The sequence below is a fragment of the Anolis carolinensis genome, unplaced genomic scaffold (genome assembly GCF_035594765.1).
Source record: "Anolis carolinensis isolate JA03-04 unplaced genomic scaffold, rAnoCar3.1.pri scaffold_13, whole genome shotgun sequence".
NCBI lineage: Eukaryota > Metazoa > Chordata > Lepidosauria > Squamata > Dactyloidae > Anolis > Anolis carolinensis.
Window position 1 is genome coordinate 9,176,130 of NW_026943824.1, and position 20,276 is coordinate 9,196,405.

Genomic DNA, 20,276 nt, shown 5'->3' on the forward strand with positions numbered 1-20,276 from the left:
CCTTCAACTCTAAATACAAAGAACTTGATGCGTCTGTGAAAAATACATTTTAGGTGGACAGCAAACCACAAAAATACTGTAGATTGAATATCATAGAATCATAGAATTATGTATCTGAATTTTTTTGGGCCAGAAGTGTTTTGGATTTTTGGCCATTTTTGGCCCAGTCTAAACACCTTCTACACATAGCCTGAAGTTAATTTTGTGCATAATATTTAATAAGGTTGTATAAGAAACAAGGTTTTAGTGGTGTGCATTTATATGGAATCGCTGTTGTTTTGTTTAGTTTCATTCATTTTGTCTCAGTTTCGTTTTTGTCCCTGTTTCCGAAAAGGGGGTGCCTATACGAAAATAATGTTCATCTCGCGTCCAAAAAAACCAAATTTTTTTGTGCCATTGGAGGCAATGGAAGGGCTTCCGAGGCTCATCCCCCCTGCTCAGTTTTTGGGCTGGAGGGGTGAAAATTTCAACACACGGAGGGCATTTCGATCCCTTTTAGCTCACCAACTTTTAAAACATTTGCTCCCAGAGTAACTATTGTTATTAATATTAATATTATTATTAACACCCATTGGTACACACCAGCTGTCATGGGGTAACAGACCTCTCTCAGACTCAGTTTAGGTTCCCAGAGTAACTCTTGTTATTAATATTAATATTATTATTAATACCCATTGGCACACATCAGCTGTCATGGAGAGCAGACCTCTCTCAGACTCAGCTTAAGGTTCCCAGAGTAAATATTCTTATTAATATTAATATTATTATTAATACCATTGGTACACATCAGCTGTCATGGGGAAGCAGACCTCTCTCAGACTCAACTTAGGGTCCCAGAGTAACTATTGTTATTAATATTAATATTATTATTATTAACACCCATTGGTACACATCAGCTGTCATAGGGAAGCAGACCTCTCTCAGACTCAGCTTTAAAGAGTCCCAGAGTAACTATTGTTATTAATATTAATATTATTATTATTAACACCCATTGGTACACATCAGCTGTCATAGGGAAGCAGACCTCTCTCAGACTCAGCTTTAAAGAGTCCCAGAGTAACTATTGTTATTAATATTATTATTATTAACACCCATTGGTACACATCAGCTGTCATAGGGAAGCAGACCTCTCTCAGACTCAGCTTTAAAGAGTCCCAGAGTAACTATTGTTATTAATATTATTATTATTAACACCCATTGGTACACATCAGCTGTCATAGGGAAGCAGACCTCTCTCAGACTCAGCTTTAAAGAGTCCCAGAGTAACTATTGTTATTAATATTAATATTATTATTATTAACACCCATTGGTACACATCAGCTGTCATAGGGAAGCAGACCTCTCTCAGACTCAGCTTTAAAGAGTCCCAGAGTAACTATTGTTATTAATATTAATATTATTATTATTAACACCCATTGGTACACATCAGCTGTCATAGGGAAGCAGACCTCTCTCAGACTCAGCTTTAAAGAGTCCCAGAGTAACTATTGTTATTAATATTAATATTATTATTATTAACACCCATTGGTACACATCAGCTGTCATAGGGAAGCAGACCTCTCTCAGACTCAGCTTTAAAGAGTCCCAGAATAACTATTGTTATTAATATTACATGGCCCGAAACAAAAGGAAAACTAAAGTAAGCATGGTGACTGTGCAGCTTTCTCTTTTGTGTCGCCTTTTGTTTTGTTCGAAAATGGCATCGTTCGTTTTGTGCATCCAGATGGATGATATTAAACGAACAGATGAATGAAACAGATGAAACAAATACTGTGCACATCTCTAGTTTGCATGCATTGAACCATCAAAAAGTAAAAATGTCTTTTGATAATCATCCAAGAAAGACAAAGTTCATGTGATGTCTATTGAGTCCAAACTAGTTTCTTCCAGTTCCTTCCCCAGTTCCAACCATAGCTGAACTTTGGTTACATTTTGAAGAATTTCACAACTGGAAGACTTAATCTGTTTTGGTGAGTGGAAGGTAGATATCAGGCAAGCCGCATCGAAAAATGAGTAGGATCGGGTTGTCTGCACAAAAGGTCTGGGTTTCTTAAATATGCTGGATTGTTACAGAGAGCAATGCGAGCTCAGTCAATAGATGTTAACAGAAGATAAGAAGAAGATCTTCACAACCTCTGAGGATGCCTGCCACAGATGTGGACAAAACGTCAGGAGAGAAAGCTTCTGAAATATGGCCATACAGCTTGAAAGACTCACATCAATCCAATCTAAGAAGAATCTGTTTTTCTCTTTGTAGAGACTGGAATATCAGGTTACTCTTTCTCCTTATGTAGACAAGGACAAAAGTCTGGACTAGGATATGGCAAGTCTGTGATTTGAGCCATCTGATGCTGAAGGAGGTTTAATGAGGGATGGCAAGTGCCTTGTGTTTGTTATCTGTGGCAATGCCCCACCAACACATCTTCTAGGCAGCTCATCTAGCGTCACTTTGGAGAAGCTGATGGATGACCTCCCACAAGTTAAAGCTGCGTGAATACTCGACCACCCAATAGTGGAATAGTAGTCATTTGTGGGGAAGGGAGTGAGAATGAGGCTAGGCCCATTGATAGCAGAAGATGGGTCAGAGAAATGAGGCCTGCCATTTGTGATGATAGGATGGCTTTCAAAGCTATTGTATTCTTGTGATGCTTCTGTGGCTGGAGACATCAATTGAATATTCAACATACGAGTGACAAGTGAAGGACTGGTTTTAATTCAGATTTTGATAACATCTACATGGCAGTCAGGTAGAACATGATTCTGGCCAAAGTTACATCTATTTCATATAGCTATAATTTTGTTTCAATTCAATTATGAAGGGATTGCTAAAATTCATGCATTTCCTATTTCACCCTAGGAATAAAACATAATTTTCAAATAGGGAGAAAGTGAAATTGATGTATTTTCACCATCTTTACTGGATTGTGGTGAGAATGAAAAAAATCTTGAGAATATTCAGGAAAAAAATGGTAAAAAGCATCATTATTAAGTGTTGAGCAACCATGATGAGAAGAATCCTGAACCGATGAGAATCGTTGCAATTGTGAACTTACTTTTCATAAAATTCAAAAATTTTGTGCACAGAATAGCCTCTGTTGTAAAAGAAACTGCACTTAGAGCACAGAAAATATCATTTCAATGCAGAAACATTATTTTTGTGCAGAAAATGATGTAACTGGAAACTCATTCAGCACAACATGTGAATGTGTGTGATTTGCCTAGAAAACTGAATTGAATATTGGTCAAGTGTGGATCCAGTGTGGTCAAGTGTGGAATACTAATCAGAAGAAAAACTGGTAATCACTTATGATGCATCATCATCATCATCATCATCATCACCATCTATGGTTGCTTTGCAAGTGTAAAATCTTGGTGGTGGGTCTGTAAGTGACTGTAGAGACCTGTTCTGGATCCACATGGTCTTTTGCGGTGAGGACTAATGCACCACGACGGGAAAGGTAGAAGATAAAAATCTTCATAAGATCTTATGGTTCTCATTAGAGGCATGAATATCCAGAAGTTTGCAGAGGACTGTGCAACAGTTCTAGAGTACCCTCTAATGGTCTTATTGATAATAGCAGAAAAAACACCTATAGTGGAGTAGCTACTAACACTGCTTCATTAACATCAGGATATCCAAATCTGGATATCAAATTATTTGAAGGAGTAATTCCCTATTGAAGAACATGGTTTGGTAGGTAAAAGGTTCAACTGACTTCCGTTCTGCGGGCTGTGGTTAAATAAAAAGCATTCTCCTAAGCATCAATCCAAAAAGAGTGAATGGAGAGATTTCTAAACTGGCCACCTGGACACATGTAGCGTGTGATCATTGTTGTCACTGTGTTGTCGAAGGCTTTCATGGCCGGAATCACTGGGATTGTTGTGAGTCTTCATCCTCAACCTCAGAGGATGCCTGCCATAGATGTGGGTGAAACGTCAGAAAAAAAATGCTTCGAGAACATGGCCATACAGCCCGGAAGACTCACAACAACCCATTGTTGTCATGTTTAAGGAACGACCCAATAACCTTAAAAGTGAGTTGCTGTGAGTTTTCCGCACTATATGGTCATGTTCCAAACACCTCCAGCTAACACCTCCCCTACGCAGGAAGCAGCCAGGCTTTGAAGCTGCAAGGCTATTCAGTTTTAATCAAGATGGCCAATTGCAACATTCACACTTGCCTCCAACAGACAAGAGTTCTTTCTCCCACCCTGGACATTATTCCACAGATATATAAACCCCACTAGCCTAGTTTCCAACAGATCTCACAACCTTGAGGATGCCTGCCATAGATGTGGGTGAACTTCAGGAGAGAATGCTTCTGGAACATGGCCAGGCAGCCTCAAAAACTCACAGCAACTTACTCATGGCTTTTACATTTAAATAAGCACGACAAACCTACATCCTAACTAGCTCATGATAAAGAGTTTCATTCTTAACTCACCAGCAAAGTATAGATGAAGTATTGGAGAAGGAGTCCGAAAGAGAGAGAAAGAGACTGAAAACAGGGGAGGATTTCTAGGACTGATTTCAAGAACTGCCCGAGATCACATGGTCTAATTACACAAAAAATTGTATATCTTAGATAGGAGATCAAAGGGGAGGTCAGAGAGAAGAAAAGAGATATCACACGTAGCACATTCTATTTTATCTAAACGCTGATTGCTCTGGTCCAGGCCTGGGCAAACTTAGGCCCTCCGAGTGTTTTGGACTTCAACTCCCGCAAATCCTAACAGCCTCAGGCCCCTTCCTTTTCCTCCTCAGCCGCTTAAGCTGGAATAACTAGGTCAGCTCGGGGATGAGCCAGTCACTTTCCCTCAATAATCCTCGTGTAATCTTCCTTCCCGTGGGCACTGAACAGAATACAACTATCCTTTCTCAGAAGATGAGAGATGGAGTCCGACAACTTTGGAAGGGTCCTTGAGCAACGTGATCAAAGCTGGAAACATTACAACACTTTACCTGAAATTCACATTGAACTTGAGGAGGCATGTACTGAAATAATACACTTTATTTTGGGGTAAAGGACAAGGAAGGAGACAAGAAGGTGGCTACAGTTAGGAGCGGAGCTTATTTGCAATATTTTAGAGCACCGGATGTTGTTTGAGCCATAATTTTAAAAAGATGCCAAAAGTATAATTTTAGCCAGAAAGCTTATGTGGGACTTCACATCTTCCTAGCATATGTGGGACTTCGTAAGTGCGCTTATGTAAGAGCAGCAGTTGGGAAGTTCTATAAGATCCACATTCAGCATGGGACTACCACGCAGTTATTGCACAGGGGAGCTGGAAAAGTAACTGATGAGCATTGCAGGGATGTGCATCAAAGCCCTAGCTAAGGAGAGTTGATGTACAGTATATTGGTAAAGCTTGATGCTCATTAAAGGCACTTGCTGGTATTTCCCCGTAAGCATTTTCACAGTTTTTGAAGAATGTCATGTCATAGTTAAGTATGTAGCTAAGTATGTAACTGGAGGTCAGCTGTGACCAGCAGTGCTGTGGAATGGAAGGTGAATGGGAAGAACATGCCAAGAGGAAGGCGTGTCAAGCCAACCCTGACCGGGACCACCTTCCACCTGGAAACCGATGTCCTCACTGGGGAAGAACATGCGGGTCAAGATTAACACTTTGCAAAGAATGCCCACCCATTGTCCATAATCTTAGGGCGAAAATCATGAATCTTGTGAGAATTTTAGATCTACTTTAGGAGCATCTGTGGGTCAAAAAAGGTAAAGTTTTTTCTTGACTGTGTCAATGCCTCTGCTTAGCATTTTAGAACAAACTTCTTTACAAAAATATATCAGAAATCGGGACAATAGTGGGAAATGATCCACCTCAATAGACAAGGACAGGGATGAGGAGAACCATCATTTGCAAACGCTTATCTGAAGCTAGATTTTCCCCCATTCTCGGTTCCTTAATACATTCCTTTGGACTTTCCCAGTTGCTGTCTTCGGTAGATCTTGGACAAACTCAATCTGTGTTGTGAAAAAAAAAGAGTCAATTAATTCTTAATTTACTTGTTAGCTACGTTTCTTTCTTGGTTTTCCATGAATAAGTTCAGGACGGCAGCTTTCTTCCTCACTATTCCATCCCAAGGTCACCTGATACATTTAATGGTCTACTTCAGTATGGACCTCCCAAATCCCATTCCATGTTGTTGTCTTAAGAATAGATGGCAAAGATTTGAGCCAAAATTTTGGAGAAATCTGGATCTATCTGGCTTTTCTTCAAATTACAGGAAAGGAGATTCCAGCTGAACATTAGGAAGAACTTTCTGACCATAACAAGAGCTATTCAACAGTGGAACTCTCTGTCTCAGAGTCTGATGGAGGCTCCTTCTCTGGAGGATTTTAAACAGAGGCTGGGTGGCCATCTGTCAGGAGTGCTTTGATTGTGCTTTTTTTTTTGTAGGGCAGAATGGAATTGGACTAGCTAGCCCATGTGGTTTCTTCCAAGTCTTATTATCCTATGATTCTATGAAGGTGGTGGAATCTCCAGCTTTGGGGGTCTTTGAACAGAGGATGGATGGGCATCTTTCTGTAGTCTTTTAATTGAATATTACAAGAATTGGACAAAACAGCCCTTTGGCTCCCTTCCAGATCTACAATTCTATTAAAGCAGGAAAATACTTGCCTTTCTGGGGTATTTGTAGGGAGCTGTGATCTTTTTCACATGATCTTGAAGTTCCTTGGTAAGCTTTTCTCGATCATGTGATGCATAATTCGGAGACAAGACAACAAAAGCTTTCACCACCTGTAGAAGACCAATTTGAAGTATTAACAATTCAGAGAAATAATTCTGCATTACTGGGTTTGGGGTGGATTGGAGGGCTGCTTGCGTTCTTAAGATAATATTTTGTTCTACACAAAATCTGTTAATTTTATTTGTAGCCCAACTTTTCCCCATTTCCTCCTTTCTCTCAGAAATGAACAGTCTTGGGTTGACAAGATGACAGGGCTGGTGAAGATACTCAGGTCCCATTGTTTCCTGAGAACATCATCAAGAATCAATGAAAGAGTGGGGAAGTGAGTTGTTTCTCATTACCTCTGTCCTGACAGGGTCTGGGCTGCTGACAACAGCAGATTCGACAACCGCTGGGTGTTCGATCAAGGCACTTTCCACTTCAAAGGGGCCAATACGGTATCTAAGGGAGGACACAGTCGTTATTCTTTGATCTATTGGGGACTAAACGCAGACCAAGTAAGAAAGATTACTAACTAAACCTATCTCAAGGGAACTTACCCAGAGGAATTGATGACATCGTCCGACCTTCCGACAAACCAAATGTAGCCTTCTTCATCCATCAGCCCTCTGTCGCCGGTGGAATAAAAATCCCCACGCTCACTGGCTGCGGTTTTCTCAGGGTTGTCCTGGAACCAACCAGACATGATTTCCATAACATCTAATCGACACCTCAAGACAAAAGAGTAAGGCGAGGTGGCCTTTTCATACTCCACTAGTTCCCTATTTTTTGGGGACAAATGATGGCTGGGAGCAGTCTGTTGCACTCCAGGCCTGGAAACACGTATGACCACTGCACCACACAAGAACCCAGGAATATAAGAAAACAGTTTATTGTAAAAACAAGAATAAGAAAGGAAGATATATAATCCAAAAAGGTTTAGCAAAAAGGTGAGAACCAAACAATAAGCCAAATGTCTTACAAAGTTCCAAAGGTGACAAAGTCCAGGAACAGCCAGGAATCACAGATACAGCATAAATCCACAATCAGGAAGATATAACTAGTAAGACTTGAGTAGGCGTACATGGACAGGAGCATAGAAAACTTCCAGGATATATTAAATCCAAAATCAAAGCTTGACTTGAGCCATGAACAAGAGAACTCAGGCTTAGCTTCTCACTCTAATGCAGCGTTGCCTGAACTGACCTTAAGGTAAACAACTACAGTAGAGTCTCACTTATCCAACACTCACTTATCCAACGTTCTGGATTATCCAACGCATTTTTGTAGTCAATGTTTTTAATACATCGTGATATTTTGGTGCTACATTCATAAATACAGTAATTACTACATAGCATTGAACTACGTTTTCTGTCAAATTTGTTGTATAACATGATGTTTTGGTGCTTAATTTGTAAAATCATAACCTAATTTGATGTTTAATAGGCTTTTCCTTAATTCCTACTTATTATCTAACATATTCGCTTATCCAACGTTCTGCTGGCCCGCTTATGTTGGATAAGTGAGACTCTACTGTAGTTGTTTAATAGACATCCAGGAAATCATTCTGTTTCCCATGAATTTTTCCACAACTTTCTCATGTATAGAGGTAAATAAAATAAATATAAAAACCAAACATTAACAGCACTTGCAAGACTTGAGAAACAGGCTCATTTTCCTTTTTATGAAGTACAGCTGAAGCATCCTTTGCAAAGTTGACTGTAAACATTGCACAACAGATTTGTGCAAATGTACAAAAAAATTTAGAAAAAAATTCAGGACTCCAACATTGAGCTAAAGCAGGCAGCCGCTTAATTTAAATGAGCAAAATTTACAAATAGTTCCACATCTGAGCAAACTCCAGCAAAGTCCAGCAACATCACGGGATCTCCTCCAAAGTGAAGGGGCTGCTATAATCCAAGCATTCAATGGGCTGATCCGAGAAAATGAATACTTACGACATACTGTTTGAAAAGACAAAATGGCCTCTTTGGTTTGATTCGGATAGCAATATCTCCTTCTGTCCCTGGAGGCTGGATTTTGCCTTCATCATCTATAATCTGTTGAAACAACATTTTAAAGAGGATTTGGTACCCAGGCTTTCTGCAATATGGCTTCCCTTGATCTCTGAGCAATGGATATTTCCCCAGTCACAATAACATTCTGGGAGGATAATAAGTGTTTCCATTGTATTCCCTGTCAATCTTGGGAGGGATACAGCTTTTGCAAATTTACAGTTGTCCTTGTACCTGAACATCATATGGTGGAATTGCCAACCCCATGGAACCTGGTTTAATTTTCTTTCCTTTTACATTTGCACATATTGCTACCTGAAACAGAACAAAAGAGTATTTTAGTTAAATGATCTGGTGCATAAGGAAGGAAGGGATATTCAAAAATATTTGGAAAATGGTTGAAAAACATTTTGAGTGTTTATTTAACTTATACCAAAGGAGTGCCAAAATGAAGATACATACTGTTTCAGTTTGTCCGTATCCTTCATAGATATCCAGGCCAGTTTGCTTCTTCCAGTTTTCATACACTTCTGGGTTGAGTGCTTCCCCTCCTGTCACACAGTGGTTCAGACTCATGAATTTGTACCTACATAAAAAAGATTACAAACCTCAGTAACCGCATGAGTGAAATTTGCAACAAAATGTTGTAGAATGGATGTCATTGTTGTGTGCCTTCAAGTTTTTCTGACTTTTGATGGCCCTAAGGCAACACTATCACAGGGTTTTCTTGGAAGGATTTGTAGCCTTGATCTTCTGAAACTGCAAGCGTATGTATGGAGTAGACTCAGGGATGGTACATACCCAGGTAGCACAGGATGGCAGTGTGAATGTGCACACAGTAGCCCTAGCTTCGGGAGGTGGGCAGAGGAAGCAATCCATCTCCAACCTGTGGCACAGATGGTTAGTAGCCAGCAGCAATAATTCACTACTGACTGAATGGTCATTGGTTCAAAGCCCGGGTTGGGATTAAGCTCCCGACCATTAATAGCCTAGCTTACTGCCCACCTAAACAGCTCGAAAACTGTGAGAAGAGAATTCTAGTTATCGCTTAATATGAGGAGGCTAATTTAACTTAATTAACGACACCATAAAATTCCCGGTGTGCGAAGAGCAATGAAGAAGTACTACCATCAAAAGGACTTGGTGTCACAGTGGATGATGAAGCTGGAAAATGTTAAATTGCCTCTATTGTCTGTCTGTATGTTGTATGTCTAATAATGGGACTGAATGTTTGCCATGTATATGTGCATTGTAATCCACCCTGAGTCCCCTTCGGGGTGAGAAGGGTAGAATATAAATATTGTAAATACATGAATAAATAAATTCCTGAAGTTGGGCTGTTATGTGAACGTTCACATGGACCTAGGCTTGGGGAGGGAAGATGCAACAGGAGAAATGGAGACATATTTTTGTGTTCACTGCCACTCAAGGATTCCCCCAGACGCCTGCTTGGCAAGTCTGGGAAGCACTTAATTGTGCAGTACAGTAGAGTCTCACTTATCCAAGCCTCGCTTAGCCAAGGTTCTGGATTATCCAAGCCATTTTTGTAGTCAACGTTTCCAATATATCATGATATTTTGGTGCTAAATTCGTAAATACAGTAATTACAACATAACATTACTGCGTATTGAACTACTTTTTCTGTCAAATTTGTTGTATAACATGATGTTTTGGTGCTTAATTTGTAAAATCATAAGCTAATTTGATGTTTAATAGGCTTTTCCTTAATCCCTCCTTATTATCCAAGATATTTGCTTATCCAAGCTTCTGCCGGCCCGTTTAGCTTAGATAAGTGAGACTCTACTGTATTTGCAATTTCTCCACTTTTGTGGATTCACATGATAATAATAATAATAATAAAACTTTATTTATACCCCGCCACCATCTCCCCAACGGGGACTCGGGGCGGCTTACATGGGGCCATGCCCAGAACAATACAATATAAACAGTATATAAAAAAACAACACATCACAACACAGTGAAAAATACCTTGTGATATCATGCTGTACCAGCATCCGGTATCCAGTAGGAGGTGCGCAGAAGTTGGTGACTGGATAACTGGCAAGAGTCTAGTAGAAGAAACAAAAGCACTATCACCGAAGAGCCATCTCCTGTATGGACTTGCCAGGTTTTCAGGTCTTCTGAGTAAGCGCTTTTCTATGTCCTGCCAACCTCACAAGCAAGAACAAGCAAGAGAGCTTTCTTGGCAGCTGCTCCCAGGTTCTAGAACTCCCTTCAAAGAGAAGCTAAACCGGAATCCATAACATTTAGTGACCCTTTACTTTTGAAGTATTGTGTGCTGTTCCGTGCCTCCAAGTCATTTCCAGTTTATGGTGACCTTAAGGCATAGCATTTTTTGGGTTTTCTTGGCAAGATTTCTTGAAGACCATTTCCCTGAGACACAGAGACCATGACGTGCTTAGAATACTCTCAAATGAACCTTCCAGGGTCTAAGAATATTTCCCAATTGTACCTGGAGACACCATGGGATGAACTGGGGATGATTCCCATGCTCTAAGCAAATTCGTTTGCAATGGAACAAGCACCTTGGATTTCAACAGGTGTCCTTACATTTAATACAACTGTAGGTTCAAACACTGGCAATTGATGTATGAAGACACATGCACCATTAATCCATGGAGTAAACAAACAGCACCAGGCCGCCTTTACCCATCCTGGGTCTGATATGTTCCAGAAGACAGATGAACGGCTCAGATTCATGAGGCGCCTGTTCAGGAGAAAGGAATGGCTCTCTAAATGTCCTCGCATCTCATGGGATCCCGTTACTATATCAGTATGAGTCACAATTTTAGTATCGCAAAATATGAAAACACTCAATAGACCTTACCTGCCAATAGTTGTCAGTCCAATGCCATAGCAGGAATGGGAATGTGACACCATTTTGGGAGTCCCTGTGGTCCCGCTGGTAAAGTAGATGGCTAAAGTGTCATCACTCTTTGTTCTAACACAATTGTGATCAGCGGGTGCAGCCCTTAAAAAAAAACACAACACCAACAAACAACACTTAACTTACACAATATTCATAATTTCAAACCTGGCATATTTTCCAGCAGTGGGAGTTTGCATCAGGAGCCTTTGGTAGGCTGTTAGGAATTGTGGGAGTTGAAGTCCTAAACACCTGGAGGGCCGAAGTTTACCCAGGCCTGGATTAGCTTCATCCAGCATGGTCAATGGTAAGGTCAGTGGTAGTCCAAAATGCTTGAAGGCCACATCTGGTTATGCATTAACTTTGCAATACTTACTTTAAAAGTTCCTTGAAATTCAGCCAGCCATCTCTGCCACCTTCAGACACAATGAGCTTAGTTTTCAGCAACTTGCATTCAGATGCAATGGAATCCACTGCAGGGGCCAACGCATCACTGACTGCAATGCCTTTGGCTTTGGAGGCCTGGAGTCTATAGGAAATGTCTTTTGCTGTTAGTTGGGATGTCCCTGGAATGAAAACAATGCCTAGAAAAGAAGCAGGGAATGAAATGCACATGAATGCCTGTATGTATGGTGCCATTACATGTGTTATTCTGCTTCCACAAACATCATCTGTCTCTGTTAAAGAACTTACACATCCATTAACCACCAACAGAATTCTGACCACAACCCATTTTTCCTCTAAGTTCTTCTGTTCTCTTTGAGTATCTCTGCAATCTTGAGATAACCAGTGGCCTGGAACTTGAGGGAGGCAAATCTACATTGGTTTTATAGCAATCTCTCTAGGTTTGAGCAAATGGTTTACATGATCTATCCAAGGTGCTGAACCTATTTGGAGAACAGGATTCAGCACTTTGGATAGATTCTATTAAACATGCTGCAAACCCGGGAGCTAGGCTCAAATTATTATTATTATTATTATTATTATTATTATTATTATTATTATTATTATTAAACTTTATTTGTACCCCGCTAGCATCTCCCGAAGGACTCGATGCGGCTTACAAAGGCCAAGGTCTCAACACACAATATAACAATACAAAACAAAAGGCAAATTAAAAACAATTAAAACAGTATAAACAACAAGCAATAAACAATACGCTAACACACAATAAAACTGGGCCGGGCCAGAGTAATGGGTACAAGATTAAAAGTGCTGATGTGACAGGTGATATATAAGGCTTATAGGGCAAATGCAGAGTGCGATATACGATCTAGTTCTAATAAAGTGCTTATGGGACTTGGAGTTATGGGACTTCCTATTAATCTGGGAAGGCACATTGGAACAGCCAAATCTTCAAGTTCTTTTTGAAGACTGCCAATGTAGGGGCCTGTCTGAGATCCTTGGGGAGGGTGTTCCAGAGTTGGGGGGCCACCACAGAGAAGGCCCTGTCTTGTGTCCCCCACCAACCGCGCTTGCGACGCAGGCGGGATCATGAGCAGGGCCTCTCCAGATGACCGAAGTGAACGCGTGGGTTCGTAGATGGAGATGCGGTCACGGAGGTAGGATGGTCCCAAACCATTCAGGGCTTTGTAGGTAAGCACCTGCACCTTAAATTGGGCTCGGAAAGTAAATGGCAGCCAGTGGAGCTCCTTGAACAGGAGGGTTGACCTCTCTCTGTAAGGGGCCCCAGTTAACATCCTGGCTGCCGCTCGTTGGACCAGTTGGAACTTCCGAGCCGTTTTCAAGGGCAGCCCCACGTAGAGCGCATTACAGTAGTCCAGTCTGGAGGTGACCAAGGCATGGACCACCCCGGCCAGATCAGCCTTCGCGAGGTACAGTCGCAGTTGGCGCACGAGTCTCAGTTGTGCGAAGGCCCTCCCAAATTCGGCATATATTCACTGCCTCATGGCCTTGGAACCCCTGGCTGTGACAAAGAATATTCTCTCCTGTAATACTTACGGACCTGTCCGTATACTTGCCAGAACAAGTAACCACCACTCAGGAATCCTTGGGAGAATCATGAGGAGTCGGTCGCCTCTTTGCAAGCCGCACGGACCAGTGAGCACATTTGCTGCTTTTCGAGACAAGACGGTCAGTTCCTCATAGCTCCACTTCACCTCTTCTTTCTGACCATTTACCCACCAGAAGACTGGGTTTAGGGGCGTTGTTCCATCCTGGCATATTCATTAAGAAGATAAAATAAGATTGGTAACCAGTGATGCAATGCACAGAGTCTCATGCCATCATAAGCAGGAATTCTGTCAGTGATAGTAAAAGAGAAGGACAGCTAATGGGAAAGCAAAAGCACATGAGCAAAGAGTAATGGATAGATACTGAGAGATAGCAGCAAACTGTTGGAGGAGAGATCTATATGCTGCCAGCAACGAATGCCCTTCTTTTTCACTATTTTCTTCCCAAAAGGAATAGTGTTCTTACCTTTTCCATCTGTGTCCATTTGTCCATAACGTCATTTGCAAAATTGAAGTACTCGGGCATCTCCTTTTCCCCCAAATTTATGGCCTCATAGTGAGAGACAATTGGAGAGATGATGCATCTCTTGCTTTGATGAAGTGACAGGCGAGGGGGACGCAATCTCCAGAAGTATTTCAGCAAGGCCATTGTGGCACCAGCTCACAAAAGTGGTCCGGGTGTGTCGTATACTCTAGATTTCTGCAACGACATTATTATTTATCTCAAGAGACCAAAGGGCATCTGACACAGTAAACTGCAGAAGGCATTTAACTTTGCCAACAACCGGACATGCCCATGTATCCTTACTGTCTATCCAAAAGCCAGGAATTGGTGTCAGTTCAGACACACCAAAGTTTGGGAACCTTTGACCTAATTTCTTCAGCAGTAGCATCAGGTGCCAGAGTAAATCATTTGTTAAGGCCAATCCACCAAAATAAAGATAGATTCAAAAGATGTCATTGTTTTCCATCTGGCCTAATAGACCCCCCCCCCCCCCCAGTTAAGGATCTAAGCTTTGGCTAACACTTCTTATCTGGTCTTGAAACAACCCTGCGGCACATACAAAGGCAACACCTCAAGAAGCCTTGGGCTCCTACATGGCCCTCAAGATTGTTTCCGTGCCCCACAGCCACTCCAGACCCCTTTGTATACCTTTTTATAGCAAACAATGGTGGAATACCTCTCTTTGAAGCTCTCAGAAAAAGACAGCTCACCTTTAAAAAAATCAAACATGTTTGGGTGTGTCTATGTGTCTTCAAGTCCTCTGTTGACTTATGGAAACCTCATTAATTTCATAGTTTTCTTAGGCAAGGAATACTCAGACATGGTCTTGCCACCGCTGAATATTCTGAAATAGAGCCTACAGCTACAGTTGTGTCCCCTCCAAATACTAACTAGCACTGAACTTAGTAGACCAATTTATTTATTTACATCACTTTTACCCCGCCTTTCTCTCCGAGGAGACTCAAAGTGGCTTACAGTAAATGGCAAAAATTCAATGCCTAAAAACAATGTAAAAACAAGAATTCATATAAAACAATCTACAAAACAGTTCATATAAAACAGATACCATTACAAAATAAAATCACATTATATAAAATTTTAAGAATGTCCAAGATTAGCTTGTACCCATTTAAATCCCCCATAGAAGTGGATAACACAGCCCAACAATAAAAGATTCTTGGTGTTTAGGGCCATTCCTGGGGTCATTTGGGACACTGAATCAGAAAATTGCTTTGGATAGATCACATCAGCTCTAGTTTCTCAGATATGCTTATTATAGTTTTCTATGGGTGACTAGTATACTGCGTATGTTCTGTATCTCAAAAACTGGATTTTACAGCGGAAAACTGGTGCCATTTTTGGAATCAGCATGTCAAATATGCCCAGAAACTGGTCTAACATTGGAGACATCAAAATGTGTGTTGGCCAGTGTAATAATGATACCAACAACAATAAAAATAGAAGCCAAGTTTCTGTCCTCTCTCCCATTCTATGGCTTTGCCATTTTCTAACTGGGCCCTGTTCTAGAGCAGATCATTAGAGAAACTGTGCGCATTTACAGGGCAAAGGTTGTAATGTATTTATTTATCCGGGAGAGTATCTGCCAAAGTAAAGTCCAGCAGCTAACTTTGGAAGTTATTCCCCCTTCCTTGATATTGTGCCCTACTGAGCAGAAGGCAGGGAATAAATAGTTAGAGGAGGGCACTGACAGTGGTTTTCAAAACAAACTTTTACCACATTGTGGTTCTGTTCCACTCAGTTATTTATGATCGTTTTCCTCCAATTTATTTATGGTAGTCTTCTTCCAACCTGGCCTCGCAGATGGGTGTGGTGGGATTTGTAGTCCAACCTATCTGTAGAGGTCAGAGCTATTTATTATAATCTTCCTATAACTTATTTATAATAGTTCCTCCAACTTATAAATGATAGTTCATTCAGATTATTTATGATAGTCTTCTTCCAATTTATTTGTGATAGTCTTCCTCCAACCTGGCTTCACAGACAGGGATGGTGGGATTTGTAGTCCAACCCATCTGCAGAGAGTGGAGCTATTTATGATAGTCTTCCTCCAACTTATTTATAATAGTTCCTCCAACTTATAAATTATAGTTCATTCAGATTATTCATGATAGTCTTCATTCAACCTGGTCTCGCAGATCAGGATGGTGGGATTTGTAGTCCAACCCATCTTCAGTGAGCAGAGCTATTTATGTCTTCCTCTAATTTATAATAGTTGCTCCAACTTATCAATGACAGCTCATCCAGATTATTTATGATAGTCTTCCTTCAATTTATTTTTGATAGTCTCCCTACAAACGGGCCTCGCAAATGGGGGTGGTGGGATTTGTAGTCCAACCCATTTTCAGTGAGCGGAGCTATTTATGATAGTCTTCCTCCAATGTATTTATGATAGTCTTCCTTCAACTTATTTATGATTGACCTCTTCCAACTTGGCCCAGGGTCTTGCAGATGGGGAGAATGGGATTTGTAGTCCAACCCATCTATAGAGAGCAGAGCTATTTATGATAGTCTTCCTCCAATGTATTTATGATAGTCTTCCTCCAATGTATTTATGACAGTCTTCCCTCAACTTATTTATGTTTGACCTCTTCCAACTTGGCCCAGGGTCTTGCAGATGGAGATAATGGGATTTGTAGTCCAACATTTGTAGGGCGCTCTCTCTTCCTTTCCCTGCAATTGCTTCTTGGTTCTCTGCAGAACATCCCCAAGGGAGGAAAGGGAAACTGAAACCTCCCTGTTTTGGCTCAGTGTGAGCAGCTAGAAATGCTACAGATACTCAAGTTTTGCTCTGAAATGTTGATGATGCAATTTACTCTGTCCCATTCATGGACTTTTCGGAGAGAGAGAGAGAGAGTCAAGTGTTTGTAAACTACTGGGGTGTCCTTCCAGCTTGAATTCCTCAGAGGAAAACACTCCACTTGGGAGGAAAAAGAAGGCATAGCTATGAGAAACAGAGCTCCAAAAGGATTGCTTTTCCAAATGAGAATCCTCCCCACCCTGCAAAATGCTCGCATTGCATTGCAGTCACTCCTGGACTGCTTCCATTCCCAACATAGCTTTGTCCCCTTTTCCTCTCTGGACGAAAAATACATGGCATTTCTCTCCCTTTAAGGCTGTGCTAGGAATTTGCAGCCTGTAGGAAACCTGAGTGGGAGGGCAGTGCCATTGCTTCTGTAGCTTAACCCCTGGAAGCCTCACAAATATTTCCATCGAGAGACCGAGGAAGTCTAAACTACAAACATATATGCATACACTGGTTCTGAACGTGGATTTCTTGCTTCCGCTTTTTTCTCAATAACTTAGTATTTTTTCTTCCACTGTTTGTGCCAAAGCATAGTTTACTTCCGCATTTTTTAGCATTACCCATATCTCAGCAGTTTCTATTTCTAAAACTACACATAAAGTCTTATATATACATATACATATAATAATAATAAATAAATAATTTTATTTCTATCCCACCACCATCTCTACGAAGGGACTCGGGGCATATACACATGCACGCATACATACATACATACATACATACATACACATATCCATTCTTCTTGGAATGTGTCCAGTGATATAGAGATGTACAGTATGTTGTAAAGTTTGATATGTTTGTTGTTAGTTACGTCTCTGTTAGGTATGTCGTTAGGTAAATATATCTCTCAGTATTGTTTTTTTGTGGTCTATTATTAAATTTAAATTTTTTGGGTGAGGAGACCTAAGAAGGAATCATTCCCCCTAAAGATGGGCAACTTCTTGTCGTCTACCAGATGCTGACGAACTACAACTCTCAAAGCCTTTTAGGGATGCATCCGCACTGCAGGATTAATGCAGTGTAATACCCACTTTAATTGTTGGGCTCAATGCTAAGGGGGTCTAGGATGGGAAGTTTGCAAAAGTACCACCATAACTCATTGGCAAGGGGGGAAAATCCACAGACCTTGCAAAACTACAACTCCCAGGTGTGTAGTTTATAGAAGTACATTTTAATCTGTGGTGTTTTTGTAGTGTTTGTGTGCTTTAATTGTTCTGTAACCTCCTCGAACCATGAGGAGTGGCGGGTAAGAAATAAAATAATAATAATAATAATAATAATAATAATAATAATAATAATAATAATAATGTTGCATTGATGAAAAACAACAGGAAAAACTCAGCCGCTATCAGGACCTCAAGATTGAACTTCAAAGACTCTGGCAGAAACCAGTGCAGGTGGTCCCGGTGGTGATGGGCACACTGGGTGCCGTGCCAAAAGATCTCAGCCGGCATTTGGAAACAATAGACATTGACAAAATTACGATCTGCCAACTGCAAAAGGCCACCCGACTGGGATCTGCACGCATCATCCGAAAATACATCACACAGTCCAAGACACTTGGGAAGTGTTCAACTTGTGATTTTGTGCAACGAAATCCAGCATATCTATCTTGTTTGCTGTGTCATGCAAGAATAATAATAATAATAATAATAATAATAATAATAATAATAATAATAATGGTGCTACAGCAGTTCAAAGTGAAGCGTATCAACTGTTATGAAATGTGGGAGTTGAAGTCTAAAACACCTGGAGGGCTGAAGTTTGCCCATGCCTGCTCTAGTGTGATGAGATCTTCAGACTGCTGGAATTCAACCCCACACTGCTCAAGTCTGCAGTCCTCAATGACGGGCAGTTAACTTTAGATTAAGGTAAAGGTAAAGGTTTCCCCTGACGTTAAGTCCAGTTGTGACTGACTCTGGGGGCTGGTGCTCATCTCCATTTCTAAGCTGAAGAGCCAGCGTTGTCCATAGACACCTCCAAGGTCATGTGGCTGGCATGACTGCATGGAGTGTCATTACCTTCCCGCCAGAGCGGTACCTATTGATCTACTCACATTTGCATGTTTTCGAACTGCTAGGTTGGCAAGAGCTGGGGCTAACAGCGGGCGCTCATTCCGCTCCCGGGATTTGAACCTGGGACAAATGCAAGATACTTCACTTCGGCAGAAAAAATGGAAATCAAAGATACAGAATGGGGGACGATGCCTGGCTTGACAGCAGTGTGTGCGAAAAAGACCTTGGAGTCCTCGTGGGGAGGAAGGGGAACATGAGCCTACAATGTGGTGCGGCTGCTAAAAAAGCCAATGGGATTTTGGCCTGCATCAAGAGGGGAATAGCGTCTAGATCCAGGGAAGTCATGCTCCCCCTCTATTCTGCCTTGGTCAGACCACACCTGGAATCACACTGTGTCCAATTTTGGGCACCGCAGATGAAGGGAGATGTTGACAAGCTGGAGAGCGTCCAGAGGAGGGCGACTAAAATGATTAAGGGTCTGGAGAACAAGCCCTATGAGGAGCGGCTTAAAGAGCTGGGCATGTTTAGCCTGCAGAAGAGAAGGCTGAGAGGAGACATGATAGCCATGTACAAATACGTGAAGAGAAGTCATAGGGAGGAGGGAGCAAGCGTGTTTTCTGCTGTCCTGCAGACTAGGACATGGAACAATGGCTTCAAACTACAGGAAAGGAGATTCCACCTGAACATCAGGAAGAACTTCCTCACTGTGAGAAAGGCTGTTCGACAGTGGAACTCTCTCTCCCCGACTGTGGTGGAGGCTCCTTCTTTGGAAGCTTTTAAGCAGAGGCTGGATGGCCATCTGTCGGGGGTGCTTTGAATGCGATTTCCTGCTTCTTGGCAGGGGGTTGGACTAGATAGCCCATGAGGTCTCTTCCAACTCTACTATTCTATGATTCTATGATTCTAAGTTCAGCAGCTCAGTGCTTTAACGCACTGTGCCACCAGGGACACAGCTTTAGATCAGGCTGAAGGAATCCCAGGTAGAGAGTTCCACTGTTGAACAGCTCCTATGCTCAGGAAGTTCTCAGGTGGAATCTCCTTTCCTGGAATGTGAAGTTCACAAACAGCTGGGCGCCTGCTTGGGAATCTGCTGCCCAAAAGGGAGGGGGTTAGCACATCTGGGAGGCCACTGACTGCTTTGAGAAGCGTGGGTTACCTGCTCGGGTTCTGGAGTGGGTTCTGGAGTGGGCGCGTGGAGCTGTCCTTCTCGAGGAAGCAACGAAGAAGGGATCCAAGTCCTGGGCAGCTTCTCTCTCCCTTCTTTCCCCTTCCCAGTTGTAGTCCCTGCCCACTTCCTCGCAGGGAGGGAGGGAGAGGAGGAGGGCTGCTACGCCTCTAGAGCCAGAAGCAAAGTCCTCCTCTCAAAGCTT

At 41.7% G+C, this 20,276-nt stretch overlaps 1 protein-coding gene across 1 annotated transcript; it reads right to left on the minus strand.

The window, feature by feature from the left end:
* Nucleotides 1-4,996: 4,996 nt before the first annotated feature.
* LOC100561664 (acyl-coenzyme A synthetase ACSM5, mitochondrial) lies at nt 4,997-20,215 on the minus strand. Its single transcript, XM_062964259.1, has 14 exons — nt 20,063-20,215; nt 14,026-14,259; nt 13,553-13,763; nt 11,963-12,170; nt 11,548-11,691; nt 11,271-11,427; nt 10,689-10,768; nt 9,162-9,285; nt 8,934-9,014; nt 8,643-8,744; nt 7,245-7,372; nt 7,047-7,146; nt 6,636-6,755; nt 4,997-5,977 (listed from the first exon to the last, which is right to left on the minus strand). The coding sequence occupies exons 2-14, from the start codon at nt 14,206-14,208 to the stop codon at nt 5,891-5,893; spliced, it is 1,725 nt and encodes a 574-aa protein (XP_062820329.1). The 5' UTR covers nt 14,209-14,259; nt 20,063-20,215; the 3' UTR covers nt 4,997-5,890.
* Between the last annotated feature and the right edge of the window lie 61 nt (nt 20,216-20,276).